General features: G+C 44.4%; 1 protein-coding gene across 1 annotated transcript; it reads right to left on the bottom strand.

The window, feature by feature from the left end:
- Positions 1-278: 278 nt before the first annotated feature.
- On the bottom strand, positions 279-8626 carry PRDM13 (PR/SET domain 13). Its single transcript, XM_034767008.1, has 4 exons — positions 8486-8626; positions 6233-6364; positions 6003-6123; positions 279-1777 (listed from the first exon to the last, which is right to left on the bottom strand). Exons 1-4 carry the CDS (start codon positions 8624-8626, stop codon positions 279-281), a joined length of 1893 nt encoding a protein of 630 aa, XP_034622899.1.
- Positions 8627-15365: the final 6739 nt, after the last annotated feature.

Genomic DNA, 15365 nt, shown 5'->3' on the forward strand with positions numbered 1-15365 from the left:
CGTGTGGACTCGTGCTGACTAGGATTAAACCCCCTGAGGGCTGATGCTTTGGCAGTTCAGGAGGAGGCATTACAAGAGCACTGAACGGAGTGAGAGTGGATGGTTAAAAACAAGCACCCCGTTCTTTCCCCATCCGCAAGGGTTTGTTTCCGAGCCTCCTTCAATACGGTACCCCCTGTAATTTACCTAGGAGGGCAAAGTCCGCTGAAGTGTTTCAAAGCCCATGTAAACAGAAGCGGATCTGCGCTGTGACAACCCCCACCCCGGTCGCTGGATTACTACTGATCATTGCTTCTGCTGCTGGTTTCCTGGTCGCTCGGGTCATCCGTGAAGCAAACGTCCACGTCGCTCTCGTTGTCAGTCTTTTGCTCCGGCTCCTGGGGCTGGTAGCCGGGCTCGCTTTTGTCCTCGGCCGCCTTATGGAGGCTTTGGCCCGGGTGCCTGGATTTGACGTGGCGCTCCAGGTCCCTGCGCCGGACCAGCACCTTGCCGCAGAACTCGCAGCGGTAGGGGGTGTTGCCCTCGGCGTGCAAGCGGATGTGCTTGTTGAGGTTGCTGGGGTCGCCGAAGGGCCGCAGGCAGACCTTGCACTTGAGCGGCTTGTAGCCGGTGTGAGTCCGCATGTGGATCTTGAGGCCGTACTTGCGCGAGTAGAGCTTGCCGCAGTAGAGGCAGAGGTGGCCGGTCTTGGGCTTGCCGCCGGCTGGGCCGGCGGCGGCGGGCTGCAGGCTCTCCAGGCGGCCGCGGCTTTTCTCGGCCGCGATCTCGGAGAGCTGCTGGGTGTGCATGGCGATCTCCCGGTCTATGCCGGCCAGGGAGCCCAGCTCGGCCGGGTGCAGCCCCGCCGCCGGCCCGTTGAAGTAGGCCACGGAGTCCGGGTACTTGAGGAGGTTGCCGAGGTGCAGCTTGAGCGGATAATAGGGGGCGCTGTAGAGCAGCTCGCCGTTGTAGAGGGTGAAGGGCACGAGCGGCAGGTTGCACTCCCCGGGGTAGGCCTTCAGCCCCTCGAAGGGCGGCAGCGAGAAGCGCTCCAGGTGCAGCCCGGCCCCGGCAGGCAGTGGCGGGTAGCGGCTGGGCGGCAGGCCGGCGTGGTGCAGCCCCCGCTCCACGTGCTTGAAGGCCGAGGTCTCCTCGAAGTGCGAGAGCAAGGGGAAGGCCCGCAGGCCGCCGGCGCAGGACAGCACGGGCGAGGGGCCCTCGGCCGGGTGCCCGCCGCACTTGGGGTGGGGGCCGCCCGCCAGCGCCTCGGGCCCGCCCCGCCCGGCCTTGCTGCTCCCCAGGGCCTTGCTGAAGCCCAGCCCGCCGGCCTTGCCCTCCTCCGCTTTGGAGAGGCCGGCCGGCCTGAACGCCGACCTGCCCCCCGGGTAGAAGCTCAGGCCGTTGCTCCCCGCCGAGCTCCCCACCAGGCCGAGGAAGGGCCCGTGGCTCCGCCCCGAGCCCACGCTCATGTCCAAGGCTCGCTCCTGCTCCTCTTTCCCCGCCGGCCTGCGGAGCGCCCCCAGCTTGCTCAAGGGCGGCGAGGCGGCGGATTCCCGCTTGATGCTCTCCCGGGCCGCCTGCTGCAGGCTGTGGGTCCTCAGGGGAGCCGCCGCGCTGGGGAGTTCGCCCGCCGTCGCCTTCGGGGACAGGCTGAAGAGGTCCGAGGAGCGGGCATGGTCCGGGTGGTGGAGGAAGCCGCGGCCGTTGTTCAAGACGCAGTGGAAGTGGACGTGGGCTTTGAGGCTGTTGGGGTATTTGAACGTCCTCCAGCAATACCAGCAGATGTAGCGCTCCTCCCCTAGGAAGAGAAGCGGAGCCCTCCGTTAGACAAACAGTGGCGGCCCACCCGTCTGAGTCAGCGAGAGAGAGGCCTGTGCAAACCCTGTTACCGCAGCAAAATGGCCCACAATGGACCCGGGACTCCTGCATTAGACAGTCCATGCACGTCCTTTAAATCATTGCTAGGAGGGGCGCAATGGAAAGTAATGCTGCTCTCACTCACTGCCCACTACTTTTGCTTCTTTCCCCCAAGTTGCACAGTAAAGGCCCGATCCAAACGCCATTGAAATCAATGGGAGGCTTTCGGTTAACTGCAATGGTTTGGATCGGGTCCTAGCTACAAACGGGGTCTTCCCCCTTCTCCACCCGCCCGTCCAGCGCCTCCTCTAACGCCTCCTTTAGGGACTGGAGTGTTGCCACAACTGTCTGGTTTGCCTTTTTAAGCGGGGTCACAAAAGCCTCTTGGCCCGGGAACTAAGCTGGACTGGCCTGGGCTGAGCAGAGCTGGCTGGGCGGAGGTGGGCTAAACTGTGTTTGGACTGGGCTAAAATGGGCTTGGGGAAACGAGAGCAGCTGTTGCCTTAAATCGTCTGTCGCCGGGCCCATCTGTTGACGTTCGCAGAATAGGTAGCGTATGTCGAGGAGTTGACTAAACTGAACAAAGGCCAATCTAATGATCGTGAGCTCCTCATTACCCGGCGAGACAATCTCCTATATGTATAGGCCATATGTAATCATTCCTTTTCAAAGGACAATGCCCTTTGTGCCCCATCCCTAAACATTTAGGCTTCCCTGAAGCGGAACAAACCGAAATGGCCATGTTTGTGTTATGACTTCATGTTACTTTAACTTAGACTTTTCTTTCTCTTCCTTCTGAGGAATCAAAATAAAGCCTGGCCTGTTTTATAAACCCTGACATTGAAATATATTCTCTGCAGGAGATTTTTTTAAAAAATATACAATAGTCTCTCCTACTTACCAGCATCCAAAACTTACAAATTAGACATTTCAAACAATTAAAAAATCATAATAGTAGTAGTGCAGGCTCTGTATTACAGACCAGCCCTAACTTTAAAGAATACACTAAAAAGGCAAAGTTGTGGAACTGAGCAAGTAAAATAGTATATGTTTTCAAGGTTGCTGGAATCCTATTAAAATATTGGCGAAGTATCTTTACAAACACTAAGGTGCAAAATCAAGCAACCTTAAAAGCAGAGTAAATAAACAACAGAGATGTCTACTTTGGCCTTTTAAGAAATGTCATAGAAACATAGTTCCAATGTGTGTTAAAATGATACATTAACTTGAAGCAAAGCACGGAAGAGTGCAAGAGAAGCGTGTAAAATGGTTGGGTTGTTAATGAATAAGTTCACATGGAATTAGCACACTAAACAGCCTTTTAAAAATGACTTTTAATTCAGGAATCAACCAGTGTCAGTTCATTCATTCAGTATCATTCAGGATAAAATAAAAGTCTTTCCACCCCAACCCCCCATTCCCCTTTGGAACACTTTCATGCACACTGAATAATGAAAGCACAGAACAAAACATGGGTTGCGTATTTTCTAGTCTGTTAAGTATTATGTAGTTTCTGTCATGCATAGCTCTCACTAGCTTGCCTTGAAGTGAGTGGTCTTTATGGATCTATGCTGGAATCTTAAATCAGACGTTGTGTGTTTTTTCGCACTGCTGGGCTGAGCTGGTGGGGGGGGGGGAGAAGGAGTGTGTCTGCTGAGGCCTTAATTGCTCAATTGCCGTGTGTCTGACTCCGATCCATTTCAGTAATCCTATTACCGTGCATTGGGATACAGGTAAACTAGCTTTAAAAACGAAAAGGCTTACAGTTAGAAACAACCTCCACAGCCTAATAAGCCTATTGTGTTGATTTAGAAACGTCTACGTTTTGGCTCTTTTCAAAGAAGTTTGAAATAAGCGTGAGTGTTTATGTTCTTAACAAAGTAGTTGCAATACCAACTACCAACGTTTCCAAACGCAAACGTATCCTGAATAAAAACCAATTCTTTCCAAGCAATGATCTATTTAAAAGAGCCTTGTTTATAATGTTAAAAACTTTGTTCAACAAAATCGGCTGTCTAGACGTTTCTTCTTGCATTTTTTTTCAAAATGCTATCCACAAAAGTGCATAGGTGCTGGAACTAGGGGTGCTGTTGCACCCCCTGGCTTGAAGTGTTTTCCATCAGATACCGTGTTTATAGTTTGGTTTGATGGCTCTCAGCACCCCCACCATACAAATTGTTCCAACACCCCTGCAAAATTAGTAATAATGTTTTCACCCCTCAGCCAACTACACTAACGTCTTGTTCCATTTATTATGCCCTCACACTGTATTGATTACTCTGAAACTTCACTCTGGAAGTTGGGAAACAACTGATGTTCAGAATAAGATTGCATCATATGTGCTATATTTAACAGTGGATTAGAAAGGATATATGAAATAAACATATGTATTTTTACAGTGGAGCAGATTCTGCTGTCCTTATTCTGAAAGAGCAGTGCTTTAGCAGTACTTCCATTGGAATTAATGAGATTACTTGTGGAGTAAGGTAATATTCAAGGTGAGTATGGGCAGCAGACAGAGTACTTAGCGGCATTTCACTTTTAATGCAGAACAATATAGCAGAGTCTTCTCCCGTTCATTGATTTTGTTACAACGGGTCAAATTCTGCAGGCCTTACTCGGGGCAGTAGCCCCACTGGCTTTAAGAATTTGACCCAGAGTTTGTTTCTCATGTTGCAGTATTTTAATAGAAATGATTTCACTCTCCGTAGAGTGACATAAACTAGCAATGTTAGGTATTATTGTAATCGTGCTTCTCAGTATATTAAATAACAGGCCCTATCCTGATTTTTTTTTTTTTTTATGCTCCAGGGCCTGAATAAACTCCAGGAGATGATCAAGCCCTTCCTCCTTACGTAGGGTACTGACTTATGTGGGAAACCTTCTGAGCAAGAAGTGTGTAGACAGTGCGGGATCGGGCTTCTGATCTGTAGGAATCATGTAATCCCTGTGCGCTGCTCATTTCGTCTTTGAACAAGTCTGTTCTATTATCAGGCTCTTTATTCAACCTAATCTGTGCAGGGAAATGTCAGAGCAGCAATGAATGTATTCACGCTCCAAGCAGAGTGACTAAGTAGACCATCACCAAAAGCAATTTTCAAAACGAGCTTCAATCTGTTGCCTTCGTTTTCACTAGGAAGAGTGTATTACAGTTTTGCAGAGATTTGTATGAAATACTCAATGTAACTGCTCTTGGAATACAATTCTACATCCATTGAAACCCCACGTCAGCTACAAAATGCCTGCACATGGAAAACAGCACATGGAAATATGCTAGCTATCAGATTAATAGGAAACCATTTAGACAGATAACTGGATAAATATTTTTCCTACGTTATATTTCGAAACATACGTTTTCCCCCTTTCAGAAACTACCGGGTTAATAATTTTAAAACATGATTTATGTTTACACTACAACTTCACCTAAAAGCAAATTGCAGATTCACATAATTTATCCAAGACTGATGCATGCCAAGTGCTAATTTGCTAGTGCACATATATAAACTGAATTTAAGTCCACATTATTTTTACTTAGTACATCCTAATTTGCGTAAACTGATCATTACCCTTTTAAAACGACTAAATGAATCTGAGGAGTAGCTGGAAATTGTCCCATATTTAACCTGAAAATGGAATCTGAAGCTGTAACCAAAGGGAAAAGATGAAAATGGTGTTTTAATAGGGCAGTAAGAGAAATTACTGTATTGAAAAAATAGAGAATTATTGTTTTATAAACGATCTTAAAATCCCACTTTTCCTATCAAAATTATAAAATATAGTCAATGTTGAAAACAATCTCGTTATCTGAATCCTCCAATGTATTGTCAAATTGCTGGTTCCACTTATTTAAAAACAACTTTTAAAAAACAAGCAGAAGGAACAGATGACTGATTTACAATAAAACGGTGGCTGATTAACAATCGTTGTACCTGTGCGGGTATATTTTTTAAAGAGTCTGTCTGCAAACACATATTTTATTTGCTTAGTTTTCTAACTGCAGTTTTATATCACAACGTGGATGCTAATTATAACGTTGCTCTGAGGAAAAAAAACATTCGCAATTGGGAAATCGGCATGAAGTTCTCCGTTAGAAAAGGCACCTGTGAGTTGTATTGACTTCTACGCAGTAACTACTGAATAGAATAATAAAGTCCAAGTTGTTGTACCTTTCTCGTCGTGTGTCGGAGTAGCAGTGATTGGGATGTCAAACCACTGAGCCAAGGAGTTTGAATACCACACGGTCAGCTCCTCCCCTGGCTGGACATCTCTAAGCGCTCTGTAGAAAATCTATTCGAAAGAGAGAAAACCTTATCAGTGCCCTTGTAATGCAACCCAGCGCTGTTAAAAGAACATTCAGCCAGAGCGTTGCACGCAATCGAGAGAGAGAGATACCTACCTGTCCTCCTGGTAGATCTGCAATAGCTTCCAGTGTCTGTTCTTGTGTGCTTCGGGCAGCCCGGATTAACCCTATCCACTCCAGAGCTGAGCCCCCGGCTTCATCCACTAATTCCCCTCTCACCATCCGTACCTAGAACACAGGCGTCAGCCACTGTCATTTCCACACAGGATCCAAGCAAGACAAAACACAAGCACAAATCCCTTATATAAATAAAGCCTAAACGTGCTCCTTACTAGCAACCCTTGCATCATCTGCCCATCCAGGGAATTGCTGGTTTAAACAGTCAATATATAAAGGCCGAACAAGTGTTTGGGAATAACAGCAAACTGTTTGATAGTGGTGAAAGAGAAAGAAGCAGCTAATTTATAAGAGCTAGATTTTGCCATCCCTACTCATATTGAAAGTACTGTGCATTGAGATAAATGAGATTGTCCATGGAGTAGGTTGTTACTCATTGTGAGTAAGGATAGCAGCATAGTCTGGCTCTAAAAGCTGTAACTCTTTGTGTTATTGTAAGAACAATTCTGTGTAAGTAATTTCTCCACTGGACAGCATTTGCTAAAATGTATCTTCTTCAACTGCTGCAGCTGCCTTTAATTTTAATTTTAAGCTCGTTTTAAAATGCACAGGTAATATTTAATATTCACGTTTCTTAATGAGTGTGGTTTCGTGCCTTACGCCTGTAGTAGAGCAATTGTAAAATACGCGACTTGTCAAAAGAAAGGAGGGAGAGAGGAGAAAATTCTGCTTAGCTACAAAGTCTCTGGGCCTCATACTTCATAATCTGCTGGCCCATACAAAGAGAAAATGAAGTGCCAGCTCGCTGAATGACCATGTAATAAAAGTCAATTGAACAAAGCCGTCTAAAGAGAGAAACCAATGGAGCCAGATGAGAAATAAATTTGAGGGGGCTGGCAGAGCGTTTAAAAACAATTAAAGGGCATTAAAAATCCGAGCGGAACTTATGACCAACCTGTGCACTGGGGAAGGGGGGAGAAGAGGGAGTGTTTGCCTTGTGGCCATCGCATCTATAGATCCATTTACAACACAAGCCAGTTGAAAACACTCTCTAGCAGAATTTTGCTGGGGTAACTAGTTCCTCTCCATTAAACCCCTTTTGTTTATAAGGGAAGATTTTGAAACTTTGAGGTGTCTGCTACTGGAAGCCTGAGATATTTTCCGCATTCCAGACTCATGGAGTTCTAACATCAGTCAGTTCCTTCAATTACACGCGACTGTGATGATTTCAGGGCATCTCTATTGTACATGTATTTGAGCTCTAAGCCACGGGTTTGTTTTCAATAGCTGGAAAAAGCTGGAAAAACCACCCTTAACTCTGAGCCTTGGCTCAGCACGGGCATCTGGGGCTTGTGCTGTACCTGGAAATAACCTACCCCCTGGAATATTTATAAACCAATCTCATTCTCCCATCCGCCTGCGTCCAGCTCGAAAAGATACAAATTATTACTGGAGCTCAGATTTCGATACCGGCCGAAGAGAAGACGATTTTTAAAAATACAAATAAAAAGCAACAGCGGTGGTATCTAATATGGCTTTGGCTGACCTTGTCGCTGTGGCCCCATTGTATAAACACCAAATAAATAAATATATCAACGAAGCCGTAACAAATCCAGGGACGCTTGGACGGAGAATACGATTTCTCTGAACAGGTCGGTAATTACGTTTCAGAAAGACCAAAAGGGAGAAAGGAAGGAACAAATCACCCACAAGTTATCAAAGCAACAGCATCTGAGAGCATAGCCAGCGCCACAAAGCTGCAAACTAGCGAAACTCCCTCACACCTAAAACCAGGGACAAGCACCTCTTGTTTAGGATACATCGAAACAGGCTCTCTGCAATCACCGGCTGTGCAATGTGCCCCTCTATCATCCCTCTTCTCTTTGGCTTAATGAAGATCTCAAGGGCAGGGACATATCCTCTTGTCTGAAAACACCGCCACAGCCCCTTCACCTTCCCGCTACCAAGACCAGCCTGCCGTAACACTATCCAGCAACGCAGGGAGTGGGCAGGAAGGCTGGATAGGTTTTCTATACATTCAATTTCAAAGCCGTAACAAGGAATCTTGGGATACTTTATCAAACTCTTCCCTTTCTTTCCTGGTACTCTGGCTTGTTCTAAAAGGCAGGATGAACCGAGGAGAAGTCAGCCTCTTATCCTAAGTACAGATCCTCCTGAGTCACTCTCTGATCAAACAAGGTCCAGCAGTGCGGGAGAGACCATAGGAAATACCTTTTTTTTAGGTCCTGGCTCCCTGCGGTCTGACAGGTACTTGCCCAGTTTGAAGATGCCCGGCACAGGACCCAGACGCAGTCCGGCTGGGATGCAACTTTCTGCATTCACGCTGATGGCCGGAGCCCTGCTTGTTTGCATTGCTGCCTCTGGGTATAAGGAATCAGGAACCCAAAGCACTTAACGGGGATGGAGTGACAGAGACAGCCAGCGAGCAGGATGAACACAGGCGTATCTCCGCCTGCAGAGTGACGCGGTGGTGTGTGCACGCCGGCTTTTCAATTGGAACAGGAGGGGTACCCCTTGGCACGTTGATGCTCTAGGGCGCAGAGTTTGGTGAGAGAGTTTAGCTCTTACAGCAGCTGCAGAGTTCCATCCAAGTGGGTCACGTGGAGCCTTTCCCTAACCCTCCTGCATAATCAAGTACTTTGAATGGCTAGCAAACAATGGTCCAGGCGACCTTCCCATTCCTAAAAATCCAATTTGTCAAGGGCAAAGAAAAGGCGCTGGTGAATCAAAGGTCTGGAGGGACCATTAATCCTCAGCATGGGGTATTGTCCCCGAGACAGTTACGATATTTTAAGTGACAAATCCACTGTATAATTTCTCCATAAATTTTACTTCCTTTTATTGTTCCTAGACAAACCAGTTTTGGAAAATAAGTGACTATTTTAAGTCTACTTGGCTGATTCTTTTGAGGTTTAATATACTTCAAAGATTTTTAATTCTCTTCCCTTGGCTTTATTGTAAAGAAGATTAAACAAAGAGATGGGGAATGTTTTGAGGACTTGTTAACTTCTATTGATTCCTGGCGTGTGCCATACAGAAATTGGGCAGGTACTTGATGGGAAAACACCAGAAAATACCTACACTTTTTTTTTAAAGACCATATTACCATTTCAGTGGATTGGTTTCAGGCCAGTAACCTATTTATAACAGCTCTGCTCCTTAACTTTTACTTTCTTCTGGGATGAATGGCACAAAATATGAACCATTGTTGCCCTTTTAAATCACGAAGTGTTGCATTTGTGAACACCGTGGGAATTGTTTAATTCCTGTTGTTAGAGAAATTCAAGAGATGGATTCAAATACAAACAGACATCACAGCATTCTAAAGAGGATAATATATGTTTGTGTACCCCTTCTAAATTAATACCTCTCCAAGTTATTTTTCCATATACAACATTGCTCCCACTGAGAATACTTTTTTAAAAAGTAAAAAAAAAATGTAACTTAACCCAGATCCATGATTCCAAATGATCTGTACTTTTTGTAAAGGGTGATCGTATTTTAATTACACAAACATGAAACACTGGTCTACGAGTAGCTTACAAGTACATTTGTAGCGCATAAAAACATCTAAGACAGTGTGGGGGGGGAAGAACAAGATTTTGGAACGGGAATTTATCCTGATCTATTAATTGGACACACACACACACAAATCCAGATGTGCACAAAAGACTAAAGAGTCAATAACTGAAACTTCTATTTGCACTTTTATAATTTTTCCCATTTCTAAATAGGAAGCTCACTAATATAGGTGAAGTTGATCTAAATAGGCTACATCTGAATGTTTCTTTCTTTGAAAAACAGTTGCATAGGCACATTTTAGACATTATTTCCAATAGCAACTGCTCTCGTTCTTTTCTGTAGTTTGGTAAATAATCCAATCCTAATCAGTTAAAAAACAAGCTATTAAAAAGTTAGTCTTTTAGGTATAGCTCACTATAGGTTATATGAAACTGAGCAAATGCTATGCATTGCAGGCAATTATCTAGGCATTATATCTTATAGCAGGTAGCTCTCAATATATCATCATAAGGTTTTTAATCGTTATATTTTTTTGTTTACAGCAGCACTCGCCATTATAATAAATACTAAAGGTGAGATGGCGCATTTTTCTCTAAAAGTATGGCATGTAATGGGATAAGCGGAAAAGCTCTTTAGAAATAAGGTGATTTTAAATGAACCTCATAATTCTTAAATCTGCATGATCTGTGTTAGCCTGGCCTAAGTATATATGAAGACAGACATCACAACACGCGGCGCTATGATACCAATTAAGGCAGGCCATGTCTTTCAAGTTAATGCAGATCTTAACATGGCAGTTGATTATGCAGATAGTTAATTTCATCAAACCCATCTTCTGTTCAGTGCAACAACAAATTGGTGTTTAATTTAATGTTAGGAAGCTGCCACATATTACACGTTGAAATGTATTTGTATATTCACGTAAATTCATAAACTTCAAATATTTCTTCGGTTTAAACACTACAGTGGTTAAATGGCTGAAGTCCAGTATCATGCCTCTAGGACATGGCGTTACATCCTTTTTTGCCTGTTCTATTTTGTTATATGGCTATGTCCACAGAGATACAAACCATGGGTTAGATTGTGGCAGCACGGGACTTTTGCTGCTGATTTGAATGAAACCAGAATCTGCCCCTATTTAAATAACTAATGAAGAAACCCGGCCTAAGTGAAAGACGGGGGAAATGGCTGTGGCAAAATGCCTTCTCTAGTCACAAATTGTTCCCCTGCACTAAATCAATGTAGGTCATGGATACATTTTCAATAATGATACATTTGCGCGCACACTAGGCAAGCAGAAACAAATGTAAACTACGTCTCTGGAAACATTAATGATTATCGATCATTCCTCTCCATGGTGTAATTGTAGGGAACATTCTGAGAATAGGGTTTGGTGTGGACTGCAGCGGGGGTGGAAAAAAACTGAGATGACCCCTTTGATCAGCAGCATGAATGGGGGGGAAAGGATAAACAAGAAGTTGAGGGCAATAAATTTAAGCCATGAACATGTCCCTATAACCTCTGGCCTGGCGACTTTAGGATGACACCCAGTTTAAATTGCAAGCGCTGCAGAGATAGAGAGAGGGCTTTTAAGGAAACCAAGGTACCCTACCGCTCCATTTGGGGAGCTGCTCCATCCCCTCCTTAATGAGTCACAAAGCGTGAACGACACGCGAACAATTTTATCAATAGGACCATGTAAAGGCCGACTGTGAGGAAAGTTATTTATTAATATAGCCAATTGTGACTGGTTCCCATCCACTCAGAAAAGAAAAGCCCCGCTCTGGAAGCATTCACACCAGTTCTCCAATTTTTATTCTGTCCTGTGGCTCAAAGTTGAAGTTCCCCAAGTGAAATAAATTGTCCACAAAAGAGGAAAGGAACCACATTTTCTTTTATTTTTCCTTCCCTAAAAAGGAAGGGTGAAACCGATCTAATGTGCCCACTGGAGCAAGATGCAGCATGAAAGGCCGGGTGTTAAAAGTAAAAGCAGCCTTTGGAGCAAATGGGATGGAAAATTAAATGAAATTAAATAGCTTGAACGACCGTATTGTCCCTTATTAAAAAGACACATTAATTACATGGTTTCAGCATTATTCAAAGACAATGTTTAGACTCAATCAAAACGTTCCACTCTCGTTTTTTATATACTTAAGCTGGGCTGCTCGAAACACCATTAAAGTGAAATAACTTTTGCCCCAGAGATTTCATGAAAGATATTTTAGCAGTCAGCCCTTATTTATGCCCACCGCTGAACTGCCAATGCCCCTACGGAACACTTTGGCACAGTGTTCTTTTTGATTTAACAGGTTGCCCCATAATGAAGCATGAATGTTAAGGAACAACAGTCATCCAAAGAGGCACAGTTGCAGAGAGCAATGTCCCACCAGGGAGCTCCATTCAAATCATCAAACTGCTCCAGCACAGAGAAGGTTCAACATTACATTCAAACCAGCATGAATGCCTGTATACAGGGCCAGCTTCATTATGTTGCGGAGAAACACAGTGGATGCTTTAACAAAATACTGCCCCTTCATTCAGTAGTCAATATTCTCGCAGTAAAATTAAGCAGCCAATTCCCTCCATTGGCCCTTTTTAGTGTTTTATCCATTCCAGAAAGGAAAACAACGGCTCTGCGAACGATGAACTTTGCAGATTGGAAATGATCAGCTGTAACATTTCAGATTGCACATGCTTTGATACGGTGCCACAGTCTTCGGCCACACTACACACATATACACACACGCACGCACCCCCCCCCCACACACACACACATACACACAGTATGCAGTGCATAGATCACAACACTCTGTATTACATGCGAGCTGTTTTCCACGTCATAAGGCAAAATGCGCATTTTAAACAGACCCAGAGTTCTTTCATAAATCGTTGCTTTTAATTTAAAACTTCCTTGGCGCTGGAGTATCCAAGCACAGTTTTAAGTGTATTTTTCTGTCTTGTTTTACTTCTATAATAACAATAATCGTAATCAGAATGAGCTGTTAATATTAATTATTACCTATGTGAGGCGGATTGGCAGAGTGAGCGGACAGGGGTGAGCGCTAAAGGCTCCTAACAAGCAGAGCTGTGCAGACAAGATGCGGGTGGGATATTAAAGCAGCTTTTGAGTAGTCACTAAGGTTCCATGGGAACCCCAGCAGATGACATGATCTCAATTTGGGATTCTTATTCTTAGGGGCAAGCAAGCTTCATTCGAGATCGGGTTAAAATACGTTTGGTGCTAGTTAAAAATTCCAGAGTAGGGTGGTTGTTTTTTAAACCCAGTTTTAGCTGGAAGCGATGCTTGCCACATAAGGTATTCAAAGTCCGTCTAAAGTTGCCTTTTAACCGGATTCTCCCCCCGAACCCCCAACTTATCTCTTGGTTCTTTCGGTTGACATGGTACAAATAAAAGTCAGTAAACTTGTTGCTGAATTGCAATGTTTCGGTGTACCTTATAAATTCATACCTTTTCTCCCTCCATCGCCTTAGAATGAGCCCCTGTCTCAATTCGATTTTCCTTGCTGTTGGGCACATTTAGGAGAGACTCTATTTGTGAAGTTCATTTCTAGGCAAATGTATTCAAGAGCTGATTGGGATGAATAGGACCGTGTGTCAGCCGCCCCTAATTGGGATTAAAGCACTTAGGACCATATGCAGAGAGTGACAGAAATTCTCAGGTTTCATTGTATTCAGACTTCCACCCGCTTGGACACTCCTCCTAGAAAGGAGATTTATAAAGATTTCGGAGAGAAACTACGGAAATAAAAGAGAGACAGAAAATGACCGGGCTAATGTCTCTCGGTGGGACTGCCAGCACAGCAAATGTTCATGACAGCTCCTGAGAAAAGATGATTAGAAAGAAAGCTGCAATGACATAATTGGACTCTGATGGGGTGGCGAGGGGAGCAGTTTAATGGGAATCCTGCTCGGAAAGACATAGGGATTATTTCGTGTTCAGGGAAAACAAAAACAGAAACGAAACACTGATCTCTCTCACCCAACGTCCAATGACGCTCGTTTGTTCAACCCTACCAATAATATAAACATCTTCCAAAAACCCGCGTAGCTAATGCTTTTTCTAGTAGCAGGAAATCAACGAGAAAGATACAGAGGGGGATCTTCATGAGATGCATTTATACAGTAAAGAGTTAAAATTAACACAGAAAGGACTACAAAGAGGAGTTATTTTAAAAGTATAATTAGAAATACCTTAGAAATATATACAGCAAGCATCATGGGCCTGATTCGATGCCTATAAAAGTCAATAAGATGGGAGACTTCCATTGATTTCAGAGGGCTTTGGATCAGGCCCTATGAGACATAAGGCTCGTATTGGCTGATAAAGCCATATGAAACAATTGACAAGCGAGTTTTGAGATCCGACTGTCGGCCTCCTGGAAGTGGTATAAGTTACTCTCCAGTTGGCCTGACAATTGAAAAGGGAGGGCAGAATAGAGAGCGAGCTCTCCCGCTATGAGACGCTGTCGATTTGTTACTTTCGCCTATAAACACAGATGTCAGACTATTTTCTTCTTCCTTCACTGACGGTGACCTTCCGCCACGCACTTGCAGCAACACCCAAGCTTTCTCGTGTCAACAGACCCCAGTACCGACCAAAGGGGATGGCCCGGGTTGATCAAAGAGAGGAAGACATGAGAAAGGCCGTGTTATATTTGTGTACGTATTTCCCCGGCATTTTATAATGAAATCCAGTCCAACTCTTCTAATGGGTGGCTAGTTCATGTTGAGAACGGAAGATGCTCTCAGTACCCCCCTTTCCTACCTCACCCCTCATTGCCCCGCCTCTCTTTTCCCATCCTATTCTGAGGTCTGATTATTATCAGGAGAGAGAGCGTAGGGGCTGCAGCTATTGATTTTCCGATTACTTAAACTGTTTCCATAACTGAAGAGCCCATCACTTTTAAGAAAAAGGGCATCTGAGACTCACAGGGTGAAGAAGATTTAAAATCAATAGGGTGAAAAATACCAAATCGCAGGGTCGACTCGACACTGACACAATCCCTCTGTTAGACAGGAAAGCTTTCGGTTATCAATTGACTTGAATCCCACCGTCGACCGGTGGTTTAGCTCGAAGAGGACATCCCCACAGCTCTGATTCACCCTTTGTGTGCTAAATCCTGATCAATATACTCGGGCAGCAAGAAGCAGGGACACAACAGGCCCGATCCTGAATTCCTTCATCAGTCAAGATTCCCATTTAAGTAGATAGAAGTTTTGCCCGCCTAGGGGCGGCGTGAAGAGGATCAGTTCTGGATGGACAGGGGTCTTTCTCGATCCTGATCGTCTTCAAATCAGGAAATATACTTGCAGTACACATTTTATTGCTGATTTAAAGTTCTCAAACTAAATGAACCCGCTGGTCAGCCGTGACGGTTTTCATTTGCTCCCACTGAAATCAATGGGAGTTATGCCTTTGACCAGAGGATGAGCAGGATCAGACATTCTACTGCTGATGTAAATGAGTGTAGCTTCATTGAGGGCTCAGACGATTTATGTATGAGTTTCGCATCCACTAGAAGAAAATATTACCATAGAAAAAAATAGA

Source organism: Trachemys scripta, chromosome 3, assembly GCF_013100865.1.
Source record: "Trachemys scripta elegans isolate TJP31775 chromosome 3, CAS_Tse_1.0, whole genome shotgun sequence".
Taxonomy (NCBI): domain Eukaryota; kingdom Metazoa; phylum Chordata; order Testudines; family Emydidae; genus Trachemys; species Trachemys scripta.

Excerpts from the sequence above, each read along its gene's own strand:
- PRDM13 (XM_034767008.1), bottom strand. The coding sequence starts at position 8,626 with ATGCAAACAAGCAGGGCTCCGGCCATCAGCGTGAATGCAGAAAGTTGC. Across the intron at positions 6,365-8,485 it reads AGCCAGGACCTAAAAAAAAG|GTACGGATGGTGAGAGGGGA; the intron begins GTATTTCCTATG and ends CCTGTGTTCTAG. Across the intron at positions 1,778-6,002 it reads TCCGACACACGACGAGAAAG|GGGAGGAGCGCTACATCTGC; the intron begins GTACAACAACTT and ends TTCTCTTCCTAG.